Source organism: Castor canadensis, chromosome 1 (assembly GCF_047511655.1).
Source record: "Castor canadensis chromosome 1, mCasCan1.hap1v2, whole genome shotgun sequence".
Lineage (NCBI taxonomy): Eukaryota > Metazoa > Chordata > Mammalia > Rodentia > Castoridae > Castor > Castor canadensis.
In genome coordinates, this window is record NC_133386.1 from 2449744 (window position 1) to 2472967 (window position 23224).

Consider the following 23224-nt stretch of genomic DNA (forward strand, 5'->3'; position numbering starts at 1 on the left):
TAAAGACGGGACTATGGTTTAAGGGAGAAATAGGATTTTCATGTTTAAAATAGATATTTTTAGTTTAAAAGAAAGAGAAGGAAGAGGACAGACCTGTGGGGTGTGTCTGTATTATTCAGAGGAAGTTGTTGAGTTAGAGGAAAGGGCAGGTAGAAAGTCAGGGAGGAGCAGAGGTCTGGTTAGCATCTACTGGTGCCAGCCCTGTGCCACATGGTGGGCTGCAGTGGTGAGCAAAATAGACTTGGGCCTCAATTTGCAGACTGGAGATAAAGACAGATACTGTGTGAACAAGCAGGTGATACTTTATTTCAAGCAGTGGTGCTAGTCCAGCGATGTCCAGGCCAGGAGGAGAATATCACTGGCCATCTGAGCTACACAGGAGGACACTGAGGAAGCCTACCTACCAATGGCCATAAGCCAGGTGCAGGTGTGACAAAGGTATGGGGGTGCAAGGAGCACCTCTACAGAGAAATGGCCCTGCAAAGTCCTGTGGGTGGGAAACAGGAAGGCAGAGCTTGTGGGGAGGCTCTAGTCGCCTGTGGGCCTGGCTGTGCCGAGGTCGGGTGGGGAAGGGGTTAGGCCGGGCCCCCTTCCCATGTGAGCGCACACTCACACACACTCACTCACACTCCTTCCTGTCGCTCCCCCGGAGGAGTCGCTTAGCTCCTTGTCCCCGAGGGCATTTTGCTGAGTGCACGGATGCTCCTTCCCAGTTCTTGGGGTCCTGGGGACACGGAGACAGGTCACAGAGCTGGGCGAGGAGGACCAGGGTATGCTAGGCTTGCTCATCCAAAGACCCACGAATTTCCAGGATGTGACTGATCAGACCCTGTCCGGTTTCCGGGCTGGAGATGTCCCGGGCTGCGGGGATCCCCCGGGACCGAACGCTGCTTTGCAACAAGGATGTGTCTGGAATCCGCCAGGTCAGCCCGGGCAGCAGAACCGACAAGGGGACGCTGCGGAGCTCAAGTCTGGAGGCTGGGCGCACGGCCACTTTGCCGGGGTGGAGGCGGGGCTGTCCCCCAGAAGGCAGGACTCCGGGCGCGGGCGGAGCCGCGGAGTTGCTCTACCAGGTGGTGTTGGGTGTGGGATGTCGTTTGGCATCCCTGGTGGCGTCCTTGCGGGACGACACCGCTCTTGCCCTCCGGGTCGGGGGCGTGGCGCCGGGGCGCCGGGGGGCGGATTGGGGGCGTGTCCTGTCGGAGCGTGGAGTCTGGCGTTGATTGGAGGGGCATGGACCGGGGGGCGTGTCCGTCGGGCACGTCAAGCGTGCACTGGGGGCGTGGCGCGGGGTGTCGGGGGCGTGTCCGCCGGGCAGCGAGGGGCGTGGATTAGGGGGCGTGTTTTTCCGGTAGGCCCGAGCGTGGATTGGGGGCGTGGGTTGGGGGCGTGTCCGGCGGCCCGGGTTACTGGCGGGGCTCGGCTGGCCGGGCGGAAGCGCACGGAGCGGTGGCCGCGGCAGGCGGCTCTCGGGCCCGGGGCGGGGGTTGCGGTGCGCAGCGGCGGCGCGGGTCGGCGGAGGCGGGTTGCGGGCCCGTGGCGGGGCGCGGGGCGGCCGTGGGAGCCCGCGGAGCGCCGGCTGCCGAGCCGCGCGCACCATGGCGTCACCGGGACGCGGCCCGGCGCGCTGGGGCCCCGCGCTGTGCTGGGCGCTGGCGCTGTGCTGCCTGTGCGGCGCGGGCCCGCTGTGGAGGTGAGCGGGGCGCCCGGCGGGCGGGGAGCCGCGCTAGGCTGCGGGAAGCCCTGCTTCCTCTTTGTAGGGCCGCCGGCCCCTCCTCTGCGGCGGCGTCCGGTGAGGCCACTAGGGGTCACGGGGTGTCGCGGATGGCCCCGACTTGAACTCTGCGGGCTGGACCACCACTGGGGTGCAGATTTTGGTCTTTGGCGGGCTGTGTGGGTTTGGTCGGGTAGTAGAAAGGGCTGAACGTGACACACGTTGAAGTCGTGGGGCCTTCAGAGGAACGGTGTGGTGCACCGTTGCTGAAGATCGTGGGTTTTAGGAGCCTGTCGCTGGGTGCAGGCGGGCGGTGCTGGCCGCGTGCGGACCCCCGTGGCCCATCCCCGACCGTGACCCTCAGCCCGCCCGGCAGAGCCGCTCAGGAGCAGCGAGGGGCCGGGAGCTGAGTGACCCAGGAATGCCGCGGAGGTCCTCAGGCTGCAGGCTGCGGGTCCAGTCGTCCCGGCTTGTTAGGCACAGAGTTGGAGGCTCCGGGCATTTCCCCGAGTACTAACTGGACTGGGAGGGTCCCCTCTGAGTGGGTCTCCCCTTAGCGGCTTTGCTTCATCGTCCAGCCCCAGTTTCCACGTGTTTGAGTAAGGTTTGTTTTGCACCAGAGGGGTGGGAGCGATGGGTCTCTAACACTTGTCCCGTTCAGTGCTCACAGTGCAGTTCATCTCTTTTTTTCCTTTTATGGGGAGGGCCTGCGTTATTAATTCAGATTTATAACGGAGTTTTCATAGTTTCTTAATCTTTTTCTGTTCTCTTTTTGGTGGTTCTGGGATTCAACTCAGGATCTCACGCTTTCTAGTCAGGAGCTTTACCACTTGAGCCACACCCTCGGCCCTTTTTGCTTTAGTTATTTTTCAGGTAGGGTCCCTTGGTGGTTTTTTTTTTCTTTTCCTTCCTGGCAGGCCTGGACCAAGATCCAGGCCTACTTATGTTGTCTCCCAAGTAGCTGGGATTACAAGTGCACTCAACTTGTTTGTTTTTTGTGGCACTGAGTGTGAACTGTGCTTCACATTTGCAAAGCAGGCACTCTAGCTTGAGCCACACCTCTAGTCCTTTGTTGAGATGGGGTCTTGATAAATTTTTGCCTCAAACTGAGAGCCACTATGTCCAGGTGTCATATCTTCTTAATTGCTAATTCTATTCTTATTCAACAATATTCAATTATTTCTAAAAGTTAATACATAACATGAGCTAGTTCACTTTGAAATACTGAAAAAGTTTAAATGAAAATCTCCTCTAAAATGTAATTTATGCTCAATTAATTGTCGGCTTGACTGCCAAGTATTCATTTATGGAGTTTTTGCCAGCTGCCCTTTCTACTTTGATGCCTTTGTATGTTACGCCTTGTAAATATGATTAGAGGCCTTATAGTAAACCTTTTTGTTGTTGTTACCTTAGTGAAGTACCTGAGGTAGACTACTTACCAAGAAAAGAGGCTTATTTAGCTCTCAGTTCTAGAGGACCTAAGACATGGAGCCAGCGTCAGCTCAGCTGTTGTGAGGACCCCATGGTATCATGGCAGGAGTGTGTGCAGGAGAGATCACATTGCTAGACAGGAATCCAGACAGACTGTGTTGGGCCAGGTCCAGGCTTCTATTACAGCCCTCCTCGGGAGAACTGGCCAGGGTCCAGCACAGTCCTTTCCAAGGATGTACTCCAGTTACCAAAGGATCCCCCACTTGGCCCTACCTCTTACAGGTCACTCCTTCCCAACACTGCTACCTTGGGACCAAGCCTCCATCACAGGAATCTTTGGGAGCCACATCCAAGCCATAGAGGCCTCCTCTGAAGAGCTGTGCGTGTAGATAAGCTCCAGCTCCTTTAGTCCACTGTGAGGTCTCAGAGTCAGATGAGTAGTTTTCAGATTGTGCCATAGGCAGTGTTTCACGTTCCACGTGTGGCCAGGCACTGTGCCCAGGCTGTGCTCTCTATAATAGCCCTTGTGGCCTCTGAAGTAGCAACCTAGACATGTCACTGATTCTGCACAGGTACTGAGTAAGTAAATCTAGACACACTGATAACGACAATAGTGGTAGGCTAGTTCAGGTCACGTTTTGATACCACATGAATTACAAAAGACATCAGTATTCAGGACATGTGGGTTCACAGATGCAGCACAGGGGTCACGACTCTGTATTCCTAAACTGCTCGAGCATCCAGTGCTTTTTGGATCACTGGCTTTCCTCAGCCGGGTCTTTCCTGGCTGCACCCGACCTGCCTGTCCTTTTCTGCTGGTATTTATATTTGCTACTTACCGTGCAGGCCACCTGTGTGCTCCACAGTTCAGTGTTCATTGCCTTCTTCTCTGGAACATGCACTTGGGAGGTAGGGACTTTGTTCCTGGCACATCCCTACTCCCATAGGAGCTCAGTGTTGAATGAATGGATAGATGAATTAATTTTTTTTTTGGATAACTTCTAAAAGTTTCTGAAAACTACATTTCTTATCTTTAAACAGTGGTAACCATGAGTGGAAAAAACTCATTTTGACCCAGCACTGGCCTCCAACAGTATGCAAGGTGAGTTCTGCCTCACTTGGCCTCTTCAATCCAGTGCAGTCCTATGAAGAGTTGGTTTATTTGCACTCATGCCCGCCTCCAGTGCTGCTGACTGACTGACTGACTGACCAACCGACCAAACTTTCAGCCTCCTTGCTCTGCCCCCTGGTGGAGGTTGGAGTGGTTGTGCCTCCTGAAAGGTGGCCATTGCCCAGCGGGGGCCTCTGGTTAGTTTCCTAGGGCACTGTAACAATGTCACAAGGGGGCAGTGTAGAGCATCAGAAATATTCTCTCCTCAGTTCTGGAAGCTGGGAGTCTGAAGTCAAGGCATGAGTTGGGTTGGTTCCTTCTGCAGGCTTCAGAGGAGGTTTTGTTCCAGCCTCTGACTTAGCTCCTAGTAGCAGTTGGCAGTCCTTGGCATCACCCCCGTGTCTGCCTCCTTCACATTGTATGGTTTCTGGGCCACCAGTGGTTAGACTCAGGGCCCACCCTAATCCAGCATGGCCTCATCTTATCTTGATCTCATGTACCTAGGCCCATTTCCAAACAAGGTCATGTTGTTAGGTAGGAGGGCTGGGACAGGGATATAGTTTTTCTGGGGACTTGTTAATTCCCTGTATGTTGTTGGGATGTCTTATTAAAATGTCTCCTGGGAGCAGAAGAGAGCAGATCTCCTTTGCTGTCTGTAGCATGACCGCTCTCTGTCCCTGGCTCTGTCTTGCTTTGTGCCACCTGTTCTATGGTGTCGGAAGAGCTGAGGCTTTATCATTAGGGCACCATCTGCTGGGGAGCCCCGCTCCCACAGTCCCTGCTCTGGCTCTTCCTTCTCATAGGCACCTTGCAAACCCCCTGGTGTTCACTCCTTGGTTATCTGCAGTGTTTCACCACATTGCTGAGCTGGCACTTGGTCTACTGATAGCGTTTCTGAAATTTTGGCTTGAGTTTAAATTTTGAGGCCTCTTAATTAAACAAGAGGGAGGTATCCACTAACTGCTGTGAATCTTGATGGCCTCCCTCTGGGTTAGGAGCACTCAGCCTTTGGTTTGACCTTCAACACAGAGCAGTGACTGAGGGCCTTCTTTCCCACTTCCTCACTGATTGGTGTTTCTGTTGACAATTGAAATCGAAGTTTCTCTAGTTATCCTCACCAAATCTCACTTTCCACGTGGAAGCTCACCTGCCCCAGCACCACCATGATTACACTGGGCTGCTGTGGTTTCCATTCTCCAAACATGTCTCTTCTAACGCACTTCTTCCCCCTGGCGTAGGGATGGACGAAGGTGCGGGCATGACCTTTAGTAGTCCCAGGAGCTGAGGGCTTGCTCAAGTCCTTGCTCCTACTGCAGGGCCAGTATGTGGAGGAAGAGTTGTGGCCCAGGCCACCATTAGGGGATCTGCCCCGGGACGTGGACCAGGCTGGACTGGCCTGTCTGAGGAAGTGTGGGGTGCCCCCTAGTTGAATGTGAACATGCACCCAACTGCCTTCTTGCTTCGAGACTTTAGAGATGAGATTTAAAAAAGAAAAGCCATCAAAGATTATGAAATGTCACTGTTAGGCCATTTATTTCAAACAGGCGGCCATGATGGGTAACTCAGTCTGTCATCCTCTGGCAGGCAGCAAAAGCTGTCTTTGGTTTTTCCCATTTTAAGATGTATATGACAGATGCTGGGACACACAAGTTGTGGTCTCCCCATGTCCTTAGTACTCCATGCAGCCCCTTAGTGGCAGAGGCACCATGAGAGATGGTGAGTGTTTGCTGACTGAATGAAAGGAAGCTGCCCATTGACTAGGTTACTTCCATCAGGGCAGGCACAGAGACCTACCTGGTCATGGAACTCAGCAAAGACTTATGTTGGATGTAGCCATTGCTTCTTATGAGCTGTGCACCTGAAGGACGTGGTTGGTTTCCTTAGGGACGGAGTTGGGGTGTTGGTCGAGGTGAAAGACATGGTTTCTGTCACTTCAGTCTTGCACTGTGGCACAGTCCTTGTGTAGCAGGCATCTCTCACCAGGTGTGCAGGTCTCCTGAGCCAGACCCTCCTCACCTCCAGAGCAGCAGTGAGGATGAAGCTGCTGCCTCCCCACAAGGGGCCTTATACAGCAGGAGTCAGCATGACACCTAGGCTGTTGTAACGGGCCCAGACTTGTGCTCTTTATTGTCTTAGTCACTGTGGGGGACTGAACCCGAGTTCTGCTTTATCCAGGCTGATAGCTCACATGTATTTGATTGTTCATTGTGCAAGCACTTTATCTTAACTAAACCATTTGAAGTTCCCTAAAAAGTTTTTGTTACACTGAAACTTTTATCTCTGGTTTTTATTTTCACCTTGCTATTTTTGTCAACTTCAAGTTTTCAGTACTTCTTCACTAACGTGTTTGGACCTGGTACTGGAAGAAGTTTGAGTGTAACAGTATTATCAATGCCTTAATTCTCAAACATTTATTTATGAATATATGACATGCAGATTTTTATTAGTGAATGTATTTCCATTGACATAATTTGTCAGCACTTAAAAACAAAAATAGCTGCTTATTTCTGCCAACTAAATTGTTCAAGGCTGGTCTGAATGCCTAGCTCCTGTGTACTTTCCTCATGAGCATGTGGCTGGATGAATTTATTGTAGATTAATACTGGATTTACCTTGTTTCAGTAATTACTTATATCTAGTTGACATTTGGAAAGAAAGTAGGAGTGCTAAATGTATTTGAATGATGAACCAATTACCTTCTTTATGTCTTTTCTCTTCAGGAAGTTAACAGCTGTCGTGACTCTCTGGATTACTGGACAATACATGGACTATGGTAAACCCCTGATGTTTTAAACCTAACAGAAGAGTCAGGAGAAGCTAGCTAACTTGAAGTTCTAGCTTGAGTCTAGTCCTAATTATACTTGTCATTTTTGTTAGGAATTTATGCAGTAGACCTGATCCTTATATAAAAATATTTTTAGTCTACCATAACTCTAATTTTGTTGTTTAGTTCTGTTTTGATAGACTAATCTAGTTTAAATTTGTGTTTAGTGATTCTGGGTACATTTTAGGATCACTAACTTTCAATTTTCATAGGTTCTCTCTTTGGGGCCCATTATAAGTAAATGCATAAAAATAAATTAATTACCTATATATTATATATCATGATATACATATATCATATATAACATGTTTTATAGAGAGAGAAAAGGGAAAGAGAGGGAGGGAGAAAGATTGATTTCTTGGTTTTAGCTGTATTTTCTTTAGGTAATTCTTACTTGTGTATGTACTTGTGGTATTGAATTGTGCACATTCCTTTTTCCCCTGGAAGGATCTGGTTTTTCCTGGCTGCTCCACTGGCTCTTGTTGGCATTTTCTTGTCCCTTGAGAATGGAGTTAGTAGGAAACACATGGGCCCAGGGCCACAGGATTCGAGTTCCCCTTTTTCCCCAGGTCCTTTGGGTGACCCACACATCAGCCTTTTCCTTTCTCATGTTCTCCTTGCTGCCTGCCGCTGTCTTCTCAAGCTCTGGCTGTGTCACACGTGGTGGCCTTCCTTTCCCAAGTTGGGATGAGAATCTCCGTGGCATTTCTCTCCTCCCTAGGGTGAAGCTGTGCTGTTTTCAGCTGCTGGATGGCCTCTTGATGCCAAAGCCATAGTGCAAACCTATGGCTTCCTGGCGTGTGTGGGGCTCTTAGAAAGTAGTGTGGTGAGCTCACCAACTGAGCATCCTGAAGAACAAGAGTCAGACATGGAGGGGCAGAATAAAATTCAAAAGCAGATAGTCTGAACGTGCTTGCTGGAAAACATAAAAGCAGGTCATGGTAGTTGGCGTTATCCTGGGCTGTGCCCCCTGAGCATGTCAGCTGTGCATGTTCTCTCACTGCACATTCATTGCCATGTGCACAGGCAAGCTCTGATCTATGTGCAGAGTGAGTGTGGTCCAGGTCAGACACCCGGATCCTCCTGGTAGAGAAAAGCTGAGGTTGGGCCGAGCTCCCCTACTGGGTTATTTATTATGCTTCTGCTGCAAAGCTAGCCTGATTGTATCATTCCTGAACATTTTAACACAATTTATTTCCTCTTCAAAAGAGACTCAGACCATGGCTGCTTGTATCCAAGCATCCTTTGTTAAGAATGCCTTTGTGTGGGGTGAGGAGTTCCCTGTTAGAGTTTCTCTTTTTATTCCCTACAGATTTTAATGAAAATGCATTCTACTGCCATGCAGAAGCCATCCTAACCAAGACTAATATTTATTTTTTTGAATTTGTATTTCAAGGCCTGATAAAGCAGAAGAATGTAATCGATCATGGCACTTCAATTTAGATGAGATAAAGGTATTAACTTTTAATTACTTCTGTTGCTATAGAGTGTTAAGCTACTTTAACTTTTCTTCAAAGTCATGCTTACAATTACAGGGTCATGAATGTATTCACTAGGATCGAGCCTCTGGGACTGTTTTAGAAACAAACAAACCCATAAGTTAAATAAAAACTGGACTTTCTCCTCCTCTGTCCTGGGTCCACACCACTGCATGTTGAGCTCAGAGAGACAAACCCTGCTCTGGGTGCAGACCCCAGTTCTCTCTTGCTAGCCTCCAGGCTCCTGGGTCAGTACTGAAAGTGGGTGACTGGTCCACATGGTGTATGGTGAGCCTTTTAGACAGTTATATCCATAGGGTAGGCAACTTGTATGCACCTAGGGTCGGCCTTTCTGGTCATGGGTGGTGCGTATTTCTAAGTAAGGATATATCAAGGAGGAAATGATGAGACTTCCAGTCCAAATGCTCCTGTTAAAAGAGTAAGTCACCCTGCTGAAATAGCTCAGTCGGGAGAGTGTTAGACTGAAGAAAAGAGTAAGTCATAGGGTTGGGGTGGGGCTCAGTGGTAAAGCACTTGCCTAGCATGCACAGTAACCTGGGTTGGATCTCCAGCACTGTAAGAAAAAAAAAAAATCACAAGATTCTTAAGTCATAGAAATAAAAAGGCATAAGCTTACAAGAAGTAGCAAAAATGCTCTTTTGAGATAACCTCAATTCATATGGAATATACAAGCTTCCACACACGCTTATCTTTCCTTAGGGTCAGCCATATGTCAGGTTGATGGGTAGGGAGAGAACCGGGCAGGCCTGACAGGTGTGGTGTAGGGGAGCAGGGGCAGGCCTGAGGAGCTGCTGTTTTAAAGCAAAATAGAAAAGGGACCTGTGAAAATGGAGTCATAACAAGAGAGGAAGATAAAGTATCCTGGACTAGGTCTCCTGGGGTCCATAAAAAGGCTGAAATGCTTCTGCCATGAGGGACTTGAGGGTTTTTGATAGCCAAGACGCTGCTCATTCAGATCAGTCCTGGTTTACTTGTATAATCTCATGTAAACTTTGCATTTGGTCCACACAAAAGTGGCCTAGTTTGGGCAGTAAGTTACATTGTCACTCTTGGTCATCCCCAGTCTGGGCTGAACCCAGATTGAGCATGTAGCATGTGACCAAGGCAAGGATGTGAGATAAGTCCTACAGGAAGGAGGCAGCAGGGCTGTGTCTACACAGGCAGGGAGGCCACACAGGTGCATTGACAGAAGGACAGTCACGGGAGTGGTGGGAAACAGGAAACAGGGAGGTTTATCCTAAGTTTGTAAACTTTCTCACTGAAAACAAGCTTTTCTTTTGTTCTGATGGTCATATGGAAGTAGGGAAGTGAAACTCAAGCCCTGTTGTATGTAGTGTGACCATGTGACCTTTTGGTCAGTGCAGGAGGGTGCTGGTACCCGGTCAAGCAAGCACTTCTGTTGAAAGTGAGGGCGTGTGTCCTTGTGTGTTATAAGCATTATTTTTAGAGCAGGTTTTGGTTTACAGAAAAATTGGATGGAAAGTACAGGGTACACACTCTTCCATCAGCATGTTTGTCACAACTGATGAACCAAGACTGAAGTTTATGGTTGGAATTAGAGGCCACTCCTTGTATGGTACAGTTTAATGAGATTTTGTTTTTGGTGGTACTGGGGTTTGAACTCAGGGCCTCCTGCTTGATAGGCAGGTGCTCTACCATTTGAGCCATGCCTCTAGCCCTCAGTTTAACAAATTTTTACAAGTCACAAGGACAAATGTCACATGGAGTGGTTTCACTTATCTAATAGTCCCGTGACCCCGTCTCTGCTTTTCCACCAGTAAGCCCTGGCAACTGTTGATTGCATTGTGTCTCGTAAGGTTTTGCCTTTTCACTTATCAATATGCATTTAAGTTTCCTTCATGTGTTTCTTTTTAGTGTTGAGTAGTATTCCATCATCTCTGTGTGCCACAGTTTGTTCAGACATTCATTCTGAGAGCTTGTATTTTCATGAGTTACATGATTACTCAGACTCCACTTCTACATGTATTTGAAGAATGGCATGCAGAATTAGCACAGAATCATTTTACTTACCTTAAAGTTAACTAGTAGAGGACTGGTGGAATGGTTCAAGTGGTAGAGCACCTGCCAAACAAGTGTGAGATCCTGAGTTCAAACCCCAGTATTGCCAAAAAAAAAAAAAGCTAATGAGTAGAGCTTGAATTTTGAAGTATGTTAGTGTATTGGGTTTTGAATGTGTTAGGTCTTACAAAGACTTTAAAAAATGTTTTTATTAGTATATAATAGTTGTACAGGGGGTTTCATTGTGACATTTCCATATATACATACAATGTATCCCAGTTTGGCTCATCCCTCCTTGATCTCCCTCTTTTCCTCCCTCTTCTTAAAATGACTTGGACAGGTTTCAGTGTTCCATATTCACACAATGTACTTTCTGCATTGACCACCTTCACCTCCTTTGCCCTCTTCATTTACCCTCCCCCTTCTGCTGTCACCCTCCTCTTAACGTGACCTGTTTTACCTTCCTGATCTTCATTGTTTAAGTGTCTGTTCATTGTTGATTGGGTTTTGCGTGTGAATATCTTGTACTTCTGCATAGACTTTTCTTTTTAATTATGCGTAGGATCTGTTGCAAGACATGAAGATTTACTGGCCTGATGTAATTCATCCCTCTTCTAATCGCAGCCAGTTCTGGTGAGTCTGAGTTTCTGACAGCCATCATGCGTCTTGAAATGGGTGTGCGGAGCGTCTGACTGTGCGCTCTAATGGAAGCGGGGTGCAGGCCCATAAAACAGACAGGAGAACCCAGTTCCTGACGCTGGGCCGTGTGAACAGCTTTATCCACAAACGACTCTGTTATGCCATGTCTCGTGCCTTTTTACAACAGGTAAAAATGACAGCAGGTCGAATTTATAAGCCTGTTTTTTAATCTTTGTGCTTTTTCATTATTTACTTTTAAATTTTTTCTTTACTGAAGTTTAACTAACTCAAATATTTGCATATCTAAAAATTAGTAAGAATTAGACTGGAAAGACTATTTCCTAAGGAAATTGTGCTGCTGTCCTTAAATGTGTTATTTTGTTTTATTTTGGTGGTGGCACTGGGGCTTGAACTGAGAGCCTCACGCTTGCCAGGCAGGCACTCTACTGCTTGAGCCACTCCCCCAGCCCTTTTCGCTTTGGTTGTGTTTTGAGATAGGGTCTTGCGTTCATGCTTGTGCTGGCCTGGACCATGTTCTTCCTATTTATAATTCTGAGTTGGGATGACAGGCACACACTGTCACTCCCAGCTTTGGTTGGTTTGAGATTGGGTCTCCCCAACTTTTTGCTCAAGCTAGTCTTGAACCATGATCTTCCCAATCTCTACCTCCCAAATAGTTAGGATTATTGAAGTGAGCCACCATGCTGGGTTGAAATATGTTTTTTCTTTTTAAGAAGACACGCTTCAAGATAATGATATCACTTGTGACTTGGGGAAAGGAGAAGATGAGGTTCTCACCCGAAACCATGTCCTCTGTCTCACAAAGCTAAACCCCTGTGAGGTTAGCCAGCACCACACCTAGGACAGAAGCACTCTGTTCAACTCACTTTTAAAAGCCTCGCTTTTCTAAGAAGATAAAAGTAGCATTGTATCACCTGAAGTAGGTCTCTTTTTTTCTTCATCTTCCTACAGTATGACCATGTATAGCTCAGATTACAGCTAATCAGATTTTCCCCAGAAAGATTAATTTAACCTAGACATGTTTTTACTAAGCTTAGGAGTTTAGGCCAGGTGCCCGTGGCTCATGCTTGTAATCCTGTCTATTCAGGAGGCTGGGATTGGGAGCATCTGTGGTTTGAGACCAGCTTGGGCAAATAGTTTGCAGGTTCAAACCCCAGTCCCATAAACAAAACAGTACTGTTTAGTAAAATGCTTTTTGAAACAATGGAATGAATAAAAATACTATCCCCCTTCCTGGTTCATAGTGTTCAGTTTGACATTTTACTGGAGGGTGTGTGGACCTGTATCTGTAGGTTGAAATCACCTGCTGAGCTGCTTTCGGTGAAAATAGCTCATGTTTCGAGCACTTGTTCTGGACAGCCTGTGTTCTAGAAAATGGCTTCAAAGTCCATAATGATTGAAGTGGGGAGAAAAGAAAAAGCCTGTATCATGTCACAGTGTACTTCAGTGATGAGTCTATGGTAACCGTCAGACTGCTTTCCAGAACTGTAATGCGTATCTAAGAAAATCAGAGTATCAGGAGGGAAGGTTTACTTTGGTTCACGGCTTCAGGGGTTTGCTCCATGGCTGCTTGGCTCTGTTGCTTTGGGGGTTTGGCAGCACAGCTCATCATGGGAGGAACATGTGGCAAAGGAGGCCAGGAATCAAAAAAGGGAAACAGGAAGGGGCTAGAGTCCTCAAATCCCCTTCAACGCCCCCAGTGACCTAAGATCCTCCAACTAGGCCCTACATCTGGTCCCACAGGCTGGGGACCAAGTCTTCAGCACTTTGGAAGGCATTTCAGATTCGCCCTGCAGCAGTAATTAAGTGTACAAAATGTAGTCTTCCAGCCACTCCATTGTTTTATGATGGAAGAAGTCAGATTATAGCTAAAGGTTTAAAATACATCATCAAGCATAGATAAAGGTACAATGAAGTTCTGTGTACTGGTGCAAAGTATGCATTTATTTTTGTGCCCTTAAGAAGGGTGAAATGTCACTGCATTTGTTTGGTTGGATGGTAAAACCATACTTACCCACGTTTGTTCTTAATACAAAGATACAGATGGCACACTAGTTAGCATGCATACTTTTGAGCGCCCAGGCCACAGGGTGGGTATGGAGCCGCTGGGGCCCTGTGGTCCGCACCAGACATGGCTCCACAGAGAGACGTCCTGGGGACTTCACCTCAGCTCCAGTTGACCAGGGCTTTCTAACATGTCAGGATAATCAGTTATGCATAGTAGTGTGTCTTCATTACTCAAGGTAATCCCTGAGACAAGCCATTTTGGAATATACATGGAGGCGGCCCTCTACAAAGTAGGAGGTTTTGAGTCTGTTTTCTGATTCTTATAAGAAAAGGAAGGACATTAGGGTCATATTCAGTTTGGCAATGCAGCTTCAGAGATAGCCTCTGGGCAGTGGAAGGGAGACCCCAGGACATCTATCCACGTGCCCCACTGTGCTCTCAGAGGCCAGCCAGGGCATCTGGTTACAGGGGGCAGCTGAGTCACCCTGGATGGTAACTGACACTTGGTAATAAAAATGTCCATTACAAAGTTGTGTGATGAAATATTTTGAACTATAGCAAAGCAATACTTTAATATATTGTTCATCTCCAGCATCTATTGGTTAATCTTTTGCTCCAAAAATAGTAACAGTTGACATTTATGGGTGTTAGTAGTTAATATTGCTGTGAGCTAGAACTGCTAAAAGCACGTTGCATGCTTCAACTAATTCTTGACTCTCCTACCACCCCCTTAGTACGCTATGGAATAGGTTCTAGGATTGTTCCTGTTTTGCAGATACTAAGTCACCCACAATTCAGGTGACACTGCTGTTAGTTTAGAAGTCTCTCCCCATTCTGGTTCATAGAACATGGAGAGTTAGGAAGTAGTTCACTATGGAAACCATTGTAGATAAAGCTAGTTGTTCATCTGTTTTTATCCTTGTTTTCAGATTCCGTTTACCTCGGTCTGGGACACATGACTTGTACTCATTGCAGTTATTTGAAATGGTCAAGTAGTTGGGTTTAGCCAGTGAATTAATGCATGTTCAGATTATATTTGTAAATTGTTGCATAAATGTTGTTTATTAAAATTTAATGGATTCTGTCATCCCAAGCTCAGAAGGCTGAGCTTGGGAGGATCATGGTTCTAGCCCATGATCTGGGCAACAATAAGAAGCTCATGAGACCCGTCTCAATGGGAAAAAGCTGGATGTGGTGTCCTGCACCCGTACTCCCAGCTACAGTGGGAGCGTAAAGTAGGATCATGGTCCCTGCCAGCCTGGGCAGAAAGCAAGACACAATCTCAAAAATAACCAAAGCAAAAAGGGCTCAAGTAGTAGAGCCCCTGCCTTGCAAATCGAAGCCCTGAGTTCAAATCCCAGCACTGCCAAAACAAAACAAAAAACCCCTTATGGATTAATCACTAATCAAAACTAAGGAAACCTGATGCTTGTTTGCTTCCCTTGCTAACAGTGGTGACATCTGAACTGATGAGTCTGTCATACTTTCTGAAAGCCTTCAGCAGGTGTTGACGTGATTGCACTGTGCGATGGGGAGGGGGTTGAAGTGCAGATCTGAGACAACCTGGTTGTGACTGTCAGCAAGTCACCTAGCCCCTCAGAGCTTCAGTTTCCCCACTTCCAAACTAGCAGTGAGATTTTCCCCTTGCAGAGTTGAGAATCAAGTGCAGAATATGAAACACTTGGAGACTTTGGAGTGTGAGTAGAGTTTATGAAGAAAACTAAACTTTAATTTGCAGTGACTGTAAAGGAACCACCACCATATTTTCTGGAATACAGATTGCAGCTCATTTGCAGGTATCTGGTCAGATTCCTTTGTTTGTTGCAGTCCTCCATGATGGGAGGGATGAGCTGGAGTAATTTAAAGGCCGAGATGGGGAGTGGTGAGTAGCCATCCTGCCCTCTCTTGGCTCCTCACATCGAAGTGACTGATGGATTGTGACACTGTCTGAAATTCCCTGGCACTGCTCTGCACGAGAGCACAGACTGCAGTGTGACTTGGTGCTGTCTGGACAATGGCATTTTCTTTTTCCTCATTATAATTTGTTGGTTGAGCAAGCTGTGATTGCAGAGGTGAGCTGGAAGTGATTTGAGATGAGGAGTGCTCTTTGGAGGGTGTTGCATGTTCCTGCAGCCCTATAGATCTGAGGAATTGCCTGTCGTGCAAATAGGAATTGTATCCATTCTATTCCATGAAGTCTGCGACATACCCACTGTACATGACTGTCATGTTAGGAAAACACGCCTGAGTGTTCTTGTGTCTCCACAGGAAGCATGAGTGGGAGAAGCATGGCACCTGTGCTGCCCAGGTGGATGCCCTCAACTCTGAGAAAAAGTACTTTGGGACGAGCTTGGATCTGTACAAGCAGGTCAACCTCAACAGGTGGGTACACCCCTCACTGCAGGTGCTTGAGGTTAGTCAGCAAACCTTGGGGCCCACAGCAGCCCCTGTGTTCTGGTGCTCTGACAGGGGTGTTGGGCTTATTCCCAGGAAAGGCTCCAGCCCCTATGGTGCCTTTCTGGTCATTGCAGATTACGACCACACAGGATAGGGCAGACTTTGGCTGCCTCTCAGTACTGAGAGGCCCTGGAGCTCTCCTGAGAGCTGGCTTACCCCTTCTTCATATGAGGACACAGTAAGAAGGCTGTCTGAGAAATGAGCTATCACCAGACACCAAACCTGCCACTGCCTTGATTTTAGACTTCTCAGCCTCCAGAAATGTGAGAAATAAATGCTGCTGATTATAAAAAAGAAAGAATAAAGCGTCAGCATTGCTGCTTGTGATTTGTACAGCTCCAGTTAGTCAGAGCAGCTCTCCTTCAGAATAGAATAATCCCAGGAGCCTTTGCTCATCAGCCACATTTAAGGGTCGTGAATCAAACCTGCCGGAAGGATGAGTAAACTCCATTGGTTCTCTAGACATGTGCCCTGCCTCCTCGGCACAAAAGCATCCGCCAGTAATGTGTCACCATCTCACACAGATGGTCTCCTGTGTCATTTTGATCAAAAACAACTGGGATTTGAATCAGTGGGTCCAGGACCAGAACAGGAGGGGCCAAATAACTTTGAGAGGCTGACATGCCTTGGAGCATTCTGCAAGTGAGTTCAAAACCTTCAGCTGCCAGAGCACATGCCCTGTGATCCCTTGGTTCTGACACTTGCTTATTGTACAGATCCTGTTTGTAGGATGTGAAATGAAGGGATGGGTCGTCCTCAGACGCTGAAGTTTCTTCTGGCTCTTAAAGTCTGCATTATTTAATATATACTGGAGCTCCATAACCAGTAGCACATGACAGCTGCTGGGCATCTGGATCTGTGGAAGAGGTGTCCATAACTTAATCTGTAGGCTTTTCTTAGGGGAAGTGCTGTTCTCTCGCAGTGAGAACCAGACCTGTGGATGATGAGACTTCCTCACCCAAAAAGTGTAGATCAGTAGCACTCCAAAAACCATCATGAGAATTCACTGAAAAAATGTTTAGAATACACTTCTGAAGCAGAGGAGAGCTGTGCTAAAAGACAGCTTTCTTTACTGAGAGACTGACAAAGCAGGGCCCACTGGGGAGCCTTCTGAAGAATGGTGCCTGTGTTCGAATATGGATCCCAGTTCTGGTGCACAACACTGCACTGTGGTGTGAGTTAAAGCTAGCCCTGCAGCCGGGGTTTGAACAGGAAAAGGAATGAGCCAAGAGTGCTGAGACTTCTTTCGGAAGTGATCTGCATAGCCAATTAGCTGCTGTTTGCAGTTTCTGAATTTCAGTAGCATGTGCCATTACATGCTCGCAGAGCCGCAACCCCAGACTCACTGGGGTGGCACAGTGCCTTCCGAGTGCATGCTCTGCTGCTGAAAAGGACAGAGAACAGTTGTAGAGAAGTTGTATTCTTTCCAAGTTTCTCTAAGCAAAATCTAAAATTCTTAGCATTCACTGAATTAAGAGATGTCACAATTTAAAATAAGACCTCTTGTTCTTCTTTTATAAGCCAGTATTAGAGTTCATCTATTTCTCATAGGATATAAACAAGTTATCAAACTTTGAACAATTTTGCATTCACTTTGTAATTAAGGTAGCAAACCTAAGAATCTGGTTCTCCCAGCACCAGCGGTGAGACCTGGGGTTAATGCCCAACTGTCTTAAGACATGGCCCACTGTGTTCTGGGTTTCCCCATCTTTCTCTCTGCCTTATTTCCCTTGTCACCTGCAAGAGGAGGGCATTGCCCAATAGAATAGAGCAAAACAGAAATGTTACACTACATTTCCTAGTAGTCACATGGAAAAGAGGAAAAAAATAGGTGAAGATAATTTTTATAACATTGTACTTAGCCCAGTTTTTCCAAGACATTATTTTTGTAACTTTTAATACTTTTAAAAGTTGATCTTGACTGGAGGTGCAGCTCAAAGGACAGAGTGCCTGCCTAGCAAGTGCAAAGCCCTGAGTTCAGACCCCAGTATTACCAAGAAAAAAAGTTGAAGATCTTTTACACTTGTTTGGAACACAGTCTTTAGAAACTGTCTGACAGCACAAGAGCCAGCAGTGGCATGCTTACCCAGATTTGAGACATTTCTGGGGTTTTGAGGACCCTTGCCTGCCACTTCTTTCCTGCTTGTCCCAGAAGTGCTGCTGTAGACTGATGCCAAGTCAGTACACAGAGAGACAAGTATGGCTTTGTCTCTGTCCTGCAATCACAATGATCTAGAAAGTCCTGATGGGCCATAGAGAATTCCTGTCAAACGGCCAGTGTGGGAGTTTTTATATTGTGCCTCCATAATTTATTAAGTTCATTAGGCAGCACTCCAGGTCTCCCCCTGGCAGTGCCTTAGGAAGAGGTTCAAAGATTTATGCCATTTAACATATAAGCATATTTGAGTGTTTTCTAGGATAAGCTCAGAATCCAGAACAGGTCCACAGCTCTCTTTTAGAACAGATGTGGCCAGTAGGTGGCGCTGGGCGACCCACTGCAAGTGGCAAGACTTGGGGTGGTGTCAGGGTTCAGGTTCTGGAAAGTGTGTGGGTGGCCTCCATGTGTGCTGAGGGCTAGGAAGGCCTGGGCTGGAGCTGCTTGTTTGGAACTCTTGTTGAAGAATTTATTGCTGGAAGTCAAAGGGAAAAAGTTCTCTCCATTAAGAGTGTCTTAGTTTTTTAATGTGAACTCTGATTTTTGGAAAGAACAAAAAAGGAAAATGAACCTTCATTATACAGCTAATTTTTTTTTTTTAATTTTAGTGTGCTCCTAAAATTTGGGATCAAGCCGTCCATTAATTACTACAACGTAAGTCTTTTTTTTTTTTATCCTCTTTGCTAATGTGCATCACTGAGGGCTCTGGCAGGGTTGTCTCATCCTATGAGCCACACTCAGGTTTTAAGGGGACCCAACACACGCCATCCCACCAGCCTGTGTGCGCTAATTGGTGTTACTTTGTTTCCATTTGCATAGTGAGCATAAACCAAGGGTGCTGGTGACTTGGAAGCACAGCTTCTTGGCCCCTGCTTCGTAGTGTGTGTTCCAGGGCTTTCGGGACTGGGTGGAATGAACTTGGAAAAGCACATTCAGTGTTATTACATGTGTGAGGAAAAAATAGATGTATTTTTTTGTGAAAAAGTAGATGCTATAGGAATTTAAGCATAATCAGATCTTGTTATCCAGGAAGGATCTATAAAATGCAGTTTTCATTTCTGGGTTGTCTGGTTTTTAGCAGAACTCTACTGGACTACAGACACATGCCTTCCATTACTTGTTACCTGTGGTTGCTTGTGTCACCATGGCGGAGCCGAGTGACTTTCAGCTCTGTTGTGGTTATGCAGAGATGGATGTGTCACCTGCAAAACCTGACATACCGTCTGGTCCCTTGCAGAGTGTGTCTGAGAAATGTACCAGATTCTTTGAGATGGCTTTTGTGTTTATTATAGGGTATGGACTTAAAAAACAGGTTGAACATCACCGAGTTCATCACATACATGGTGCTAGGTAAAAACTGGCCTGGATAGTTTGTGAAATGGCTTGCATCTCGTTCTTTGCTCTCAATGGTGTCTGGTGGATGGTGGTCATTTTCCTTGTTTATCTCTGCTCCTCCCTCTGTGGAGAGTAGGGGTGGGGGACTCACGGGCTTGAGAAAGAGCCCAGGCTGTCTTAATTCAGACCCATCCAGGCAGCCACAAGCCAAGCACTTGCTGGTCCCTCCTTGACTGGGCTCATGTTGAAGCCACAGAGGGGAGTAGATTTCCAGTGATGGAGGCAGCAAGGACAGCTGTTGGCTGAGCACAGCACTTTGCAAGGTGTTGGGGTACATAGCAGTGACTCCACTCTACTGTCTTGTGAGTCCGGCCTGTTGGCAGGTTTTCTGCTTTTCGCTCAGCTGCCAAGATGTGGTCCACATCTTTGCTCTTGCACACCTGGGAGAGCCGCCAACCAGACGTTTCCTGGGAAGTAACAACGTGGTTGAAATTCCACGGCATACCTGAGCACTGGGGAGGGGTGTCCAGTTAGAAGGGGCCTGGGCAGAGCTCCTCCTTAAAGACCCAGGAGTGAAGGCGGGGTGGTGTGGGAGCTGCATTACCTATGGTGTGAGGACTTCCTCCCACAGCTGCACCACTTTCAGTACTTCTGGGCAGACCTGTGTCTCCAGAATCTCTCTGGTTGCCTGATACTGGGGAGACTGCTCAGAGAGATGGGAGGACTGGACTCGACGGTGTGGAGTCAGGAAAGGCCTCCATGTGAGACCCAGCAAGGAGTGTAGTTGGATCCAGTCTGGGTGGTTTGAACTTGAGGTCTCTGCAAGGTCCAGGAGGAGAGACCTGGATGGGGATGGCAGCCTGGGTGGAGAAGGCAGCTTCCAGCATGAGGCAGTAGAGGGGACAGAGGTGGGAAGGGGAGTGAGTGCTGCCAAAGCCCACAGTGAGGGCTCGGTGGAGTGGAGTGTGCAGTGACAGGACAGGTGGCAAGGGTTGAGAAGCATCAGTTGTAGAAGTCAGAGCACAGAGGCTGAGGGGTATAGACATTTTGGGAGGGAGGAAGACGTACAGGGAGGAAGGGGGAGGTGGAAGGACTCGTGGTATGGAGTGGTGGGAGGTTCCTTGCCCTGTGATGGAGGAGCATGCAGGTCTGAGTCTGCAGTTCATAGATGGGAAACCCATGCTTCAGTGGGAGGAGGGGTGGAAGAACGGAGATTTGAGGAGCGAATAGGGACTTTGGGTACCACAGAAGACAAAGTAGAATTGGTTGGCAATGGTCTGGGTACTTTAGGTAAGACAGCTGGAGTAAGGAGGCTGAGAGGCAAGGAGCAGGAAAGAAAAGCTGTTGGTGACTTAGGGTGTCATGGGTGAGCCCCAGTTGACAGCGTCTCCTTCTGTGTGGCTGGGGGTGGGGGTTGTTCTTAAGCCTCATGGTGAGTCCTCTCTGCAAGCCAGGGAGCTCTCAGGGTGACACTCATTTGTGGATGTCAGAGCATCATGCTCTGCGTAAAGCAGAACTGTTAGGTTTTTCCTGTTGAAATACACATCTAATACACTTTTATTTAATATCAGATTTCAGATTTTAAAGATGCCCTTACCAGAGTCTATGGCGTGGTACCTAAAATCCAGTGTCTTGTGCCAGAAAAGGTCAGATGTGTCATGTTTTGTCATCCTTTCTGTCTTTCTAAGAAGACATATTTACTTTCGTGGCAGCTTTGTCTTCACTGTGGAGTTTCCACGATGGAGTTCCATTTGTGCGTGTGCATCTGTGTGTGTGCCCAGGTGTGTCTGTGTACACGTCTGAGTGTGTGCATGCATGTCTGTGCACACATGTGTGCCTATAGGGGTGTGTGTGTTGGGGGTTGTGCTGTGTGCCCACAGATGTGTTTTGAAATAACCCATTGTTCTTTTGTTTTATTTATATTTGGTGGTACTGGGGTTTGAACTTGGGGCCTCGTGCTTGGTAGGTAGAAGCTGTACCACTTGAGCTAGTCCCCACCCCCCTGAAATAAGCCATTGTTCTTTGATTCTCTTCTGGGATAAGGTTGTGGTGCCATTTAGCCCTAGTGCAAATGTGCTGTTGGAGAAGAGAGGGTGGAGAGGGAGGTGGGGGAGCATAATACTAAGTTAAACATTTCTTTTCTTTTCTTTTGTTTGCAAGTAAATTGGGAGAGTTTATTTAGATAGAAAAGTAGCCAAAAGTGCAACTCCCAGAGCTGGGAGGGGTCCCAAGAGAGTGCCCTAGGTTAAACATTTCTAAGTTAGAAGGCTTTGGGGGAGCAGAGGGCATGGCACTAGGGTTTGAGTTGAGGGCCTAATGCAGGCACTCTAGTACTTGAGCCGCTCCTTAGCCCTTTTTTATATTGGGTATTTTTGAGATTGTGTCTCATGAACTATAAGCCCAGGCTGGTTTCAAGCCTTGATCCTCCCGGTTTCTGCCTCTCAGGTAGCTAGGATACAGGTGTGAGCCACTGGCACTTAACTGAAGTTAAAGTTAAACTGAAACTTAGCTGTTTCTAAGCTTTTAGGTAACTAGTCTTAAATCATTTTCATTGCAGTTATCTGTCCAATTTATAAACAATTGTAGTTTCATTTTTCAGCTGATAAGGATTCTTTCGGCAGTCGTTACCATTTTCCTAAAGAAGTCATTTCCTCTCCCAGTATCCTGGTGTGTGTGTGTGTGCAGTGGGGTCTGCATACGTCCTTGTAGATGCTTTGCAGTTTGTTCCCAGGCTGAAAGCCCTTCACTCAGGGCTGCCATGCTGGCAGGGAGACTTGTGCTCGGGCTACACCACACTGGCCATGGCCAAGCAGCCTCAGTCGCCCACTCCCTGTGCTTGCCAGCTTTCTCTTTGTAGAGGGGTTTGCTCCCAGAGTCTGGAGTCTCAGATGTGAGCTTTTGGTACCCTCAAGTCAGTTTTGAAGCATCCTGATCTTAAAACTGTGACAGTCCAAGGTCTGAATCCTGAATGTCCCTTTTTGCTTTTAGGGAGAGCAGGTACAGACCATCGGTCAGATAGAGCTGTGCTTTACCAAGGAGGACCTGCATTTGCGAAACTGCACGGAGCCAGCAGAGCAGCAGAAGAGCAGCAGGGGAGCTGCCGTGCAGGGGATGATGGTGTGTGATGACGGCCCGATCTTCTACCCCCCGCCCTCAAAGGCCCGGCATTGATGCCCACGTTTTGGAAATACTCTGTTTGACACAGCAGGAGACAGTCACAATCCCTCCTTCCTAAAACCAACTCCAAAGCCCTTTCACAGTGTGTTTTGCTTTTTTTTCTTCAGTGTCTGAGTTGATTTTCACCTGCAACCAATCAGTAGGTGCCCCTCCGGGCTTCTTTCTGCCAGCTGCCTGGCCTGCAGGGGAGTTTATGTCAGGCCTCATTTCCTACCAGAAAGTGGCCTGATCCAAGCTGCTGCTAAGAGGGCTCCATCCTTAGGTAGCATATTCAGAAGGTGAAGCTCTTCCTTGTGGGCCTGAGTCTGGATTTCACCTGTGCAGTGAGGGTGGCAATGCAGTGGGTGGCTTCCTGTGCCTCTGTTACTAAAGCTGCCTCTCACCACACGTTCCACCTCATCTCTGTTCTTTTAAAATATTCTTCCTGTTTATGTTAATAAGGTTAATGTCCTATGTCTTATGTTTAATGAATAAAACATAAGAAAACAGTGTGCATTGGAATTCTGTTAAGCATTTAAAAATATTTAATCCTGGGAACACCCATGTTTTCAAATAATCATATTTTTTAAAAAAATCAATGACTTGGAAAGGGTGAAGCACACAGACTGGATACAGATTCCGCAGGCACGAGGGACGGCGTGGCAGCAGGACAGCGAGGTGGTGGAGACACAGGAGATCAGGCACTTCCCAGCTCAGGGAGGGAGTGAGTGCCATTCGGTGCAGTGTCTGGGATTTTCTGTGCTAGAGGAGGGGGGGCCCTGCCCTGTGTGCTGGGGGTCCATGTCCCCACATTGTCTCTGTCTCTGCACCTGGACTCGTCCCTTTGTTTCTGGTG

General features: G+C 47.4%; 1 protein-coding gene and 1 non-coding gene across 2 annotated transcripts; one reads left to right on the forward strand and one right to left on the reverse strand.

The window, feature by feature from the left end:
- The first annotated feature begins 1438 nt into the window (after positions 1–1438).
- Rnaset2 (ribonuclease T2) lies at positions 1439–22877 on the forward strand. The gene is made up of 9 exons (XM_020184291.2): positions 1439–1693; positions 4187–4247; positions 6977–7029; positions 8477–8534; positions 11161–11231; positions 15534–15647; positions 18486–18531; positions 20784–20858; positions 22201–22877. Exons 1-9 carry the CDS (start codon positions 1599–1601, stop codon positions 22381–22383), a joined length of 756 nt encoding a protein of 251 aa, XP_020039880.1. The 5' UTR covers positions 1439–1598; the 3' UTR covers positions 22384–22877.
- Positions 10181–10252, reverse strand: Trnad-auc (transfer RNA aspartic acid (anticodon AUC)). The gene has a single exon. It is a non-coding gene; the product is annotated as a tRNA-Asp (tRNA).
- Positions 22878–23224: the final 347 nt, after the last annotated feature.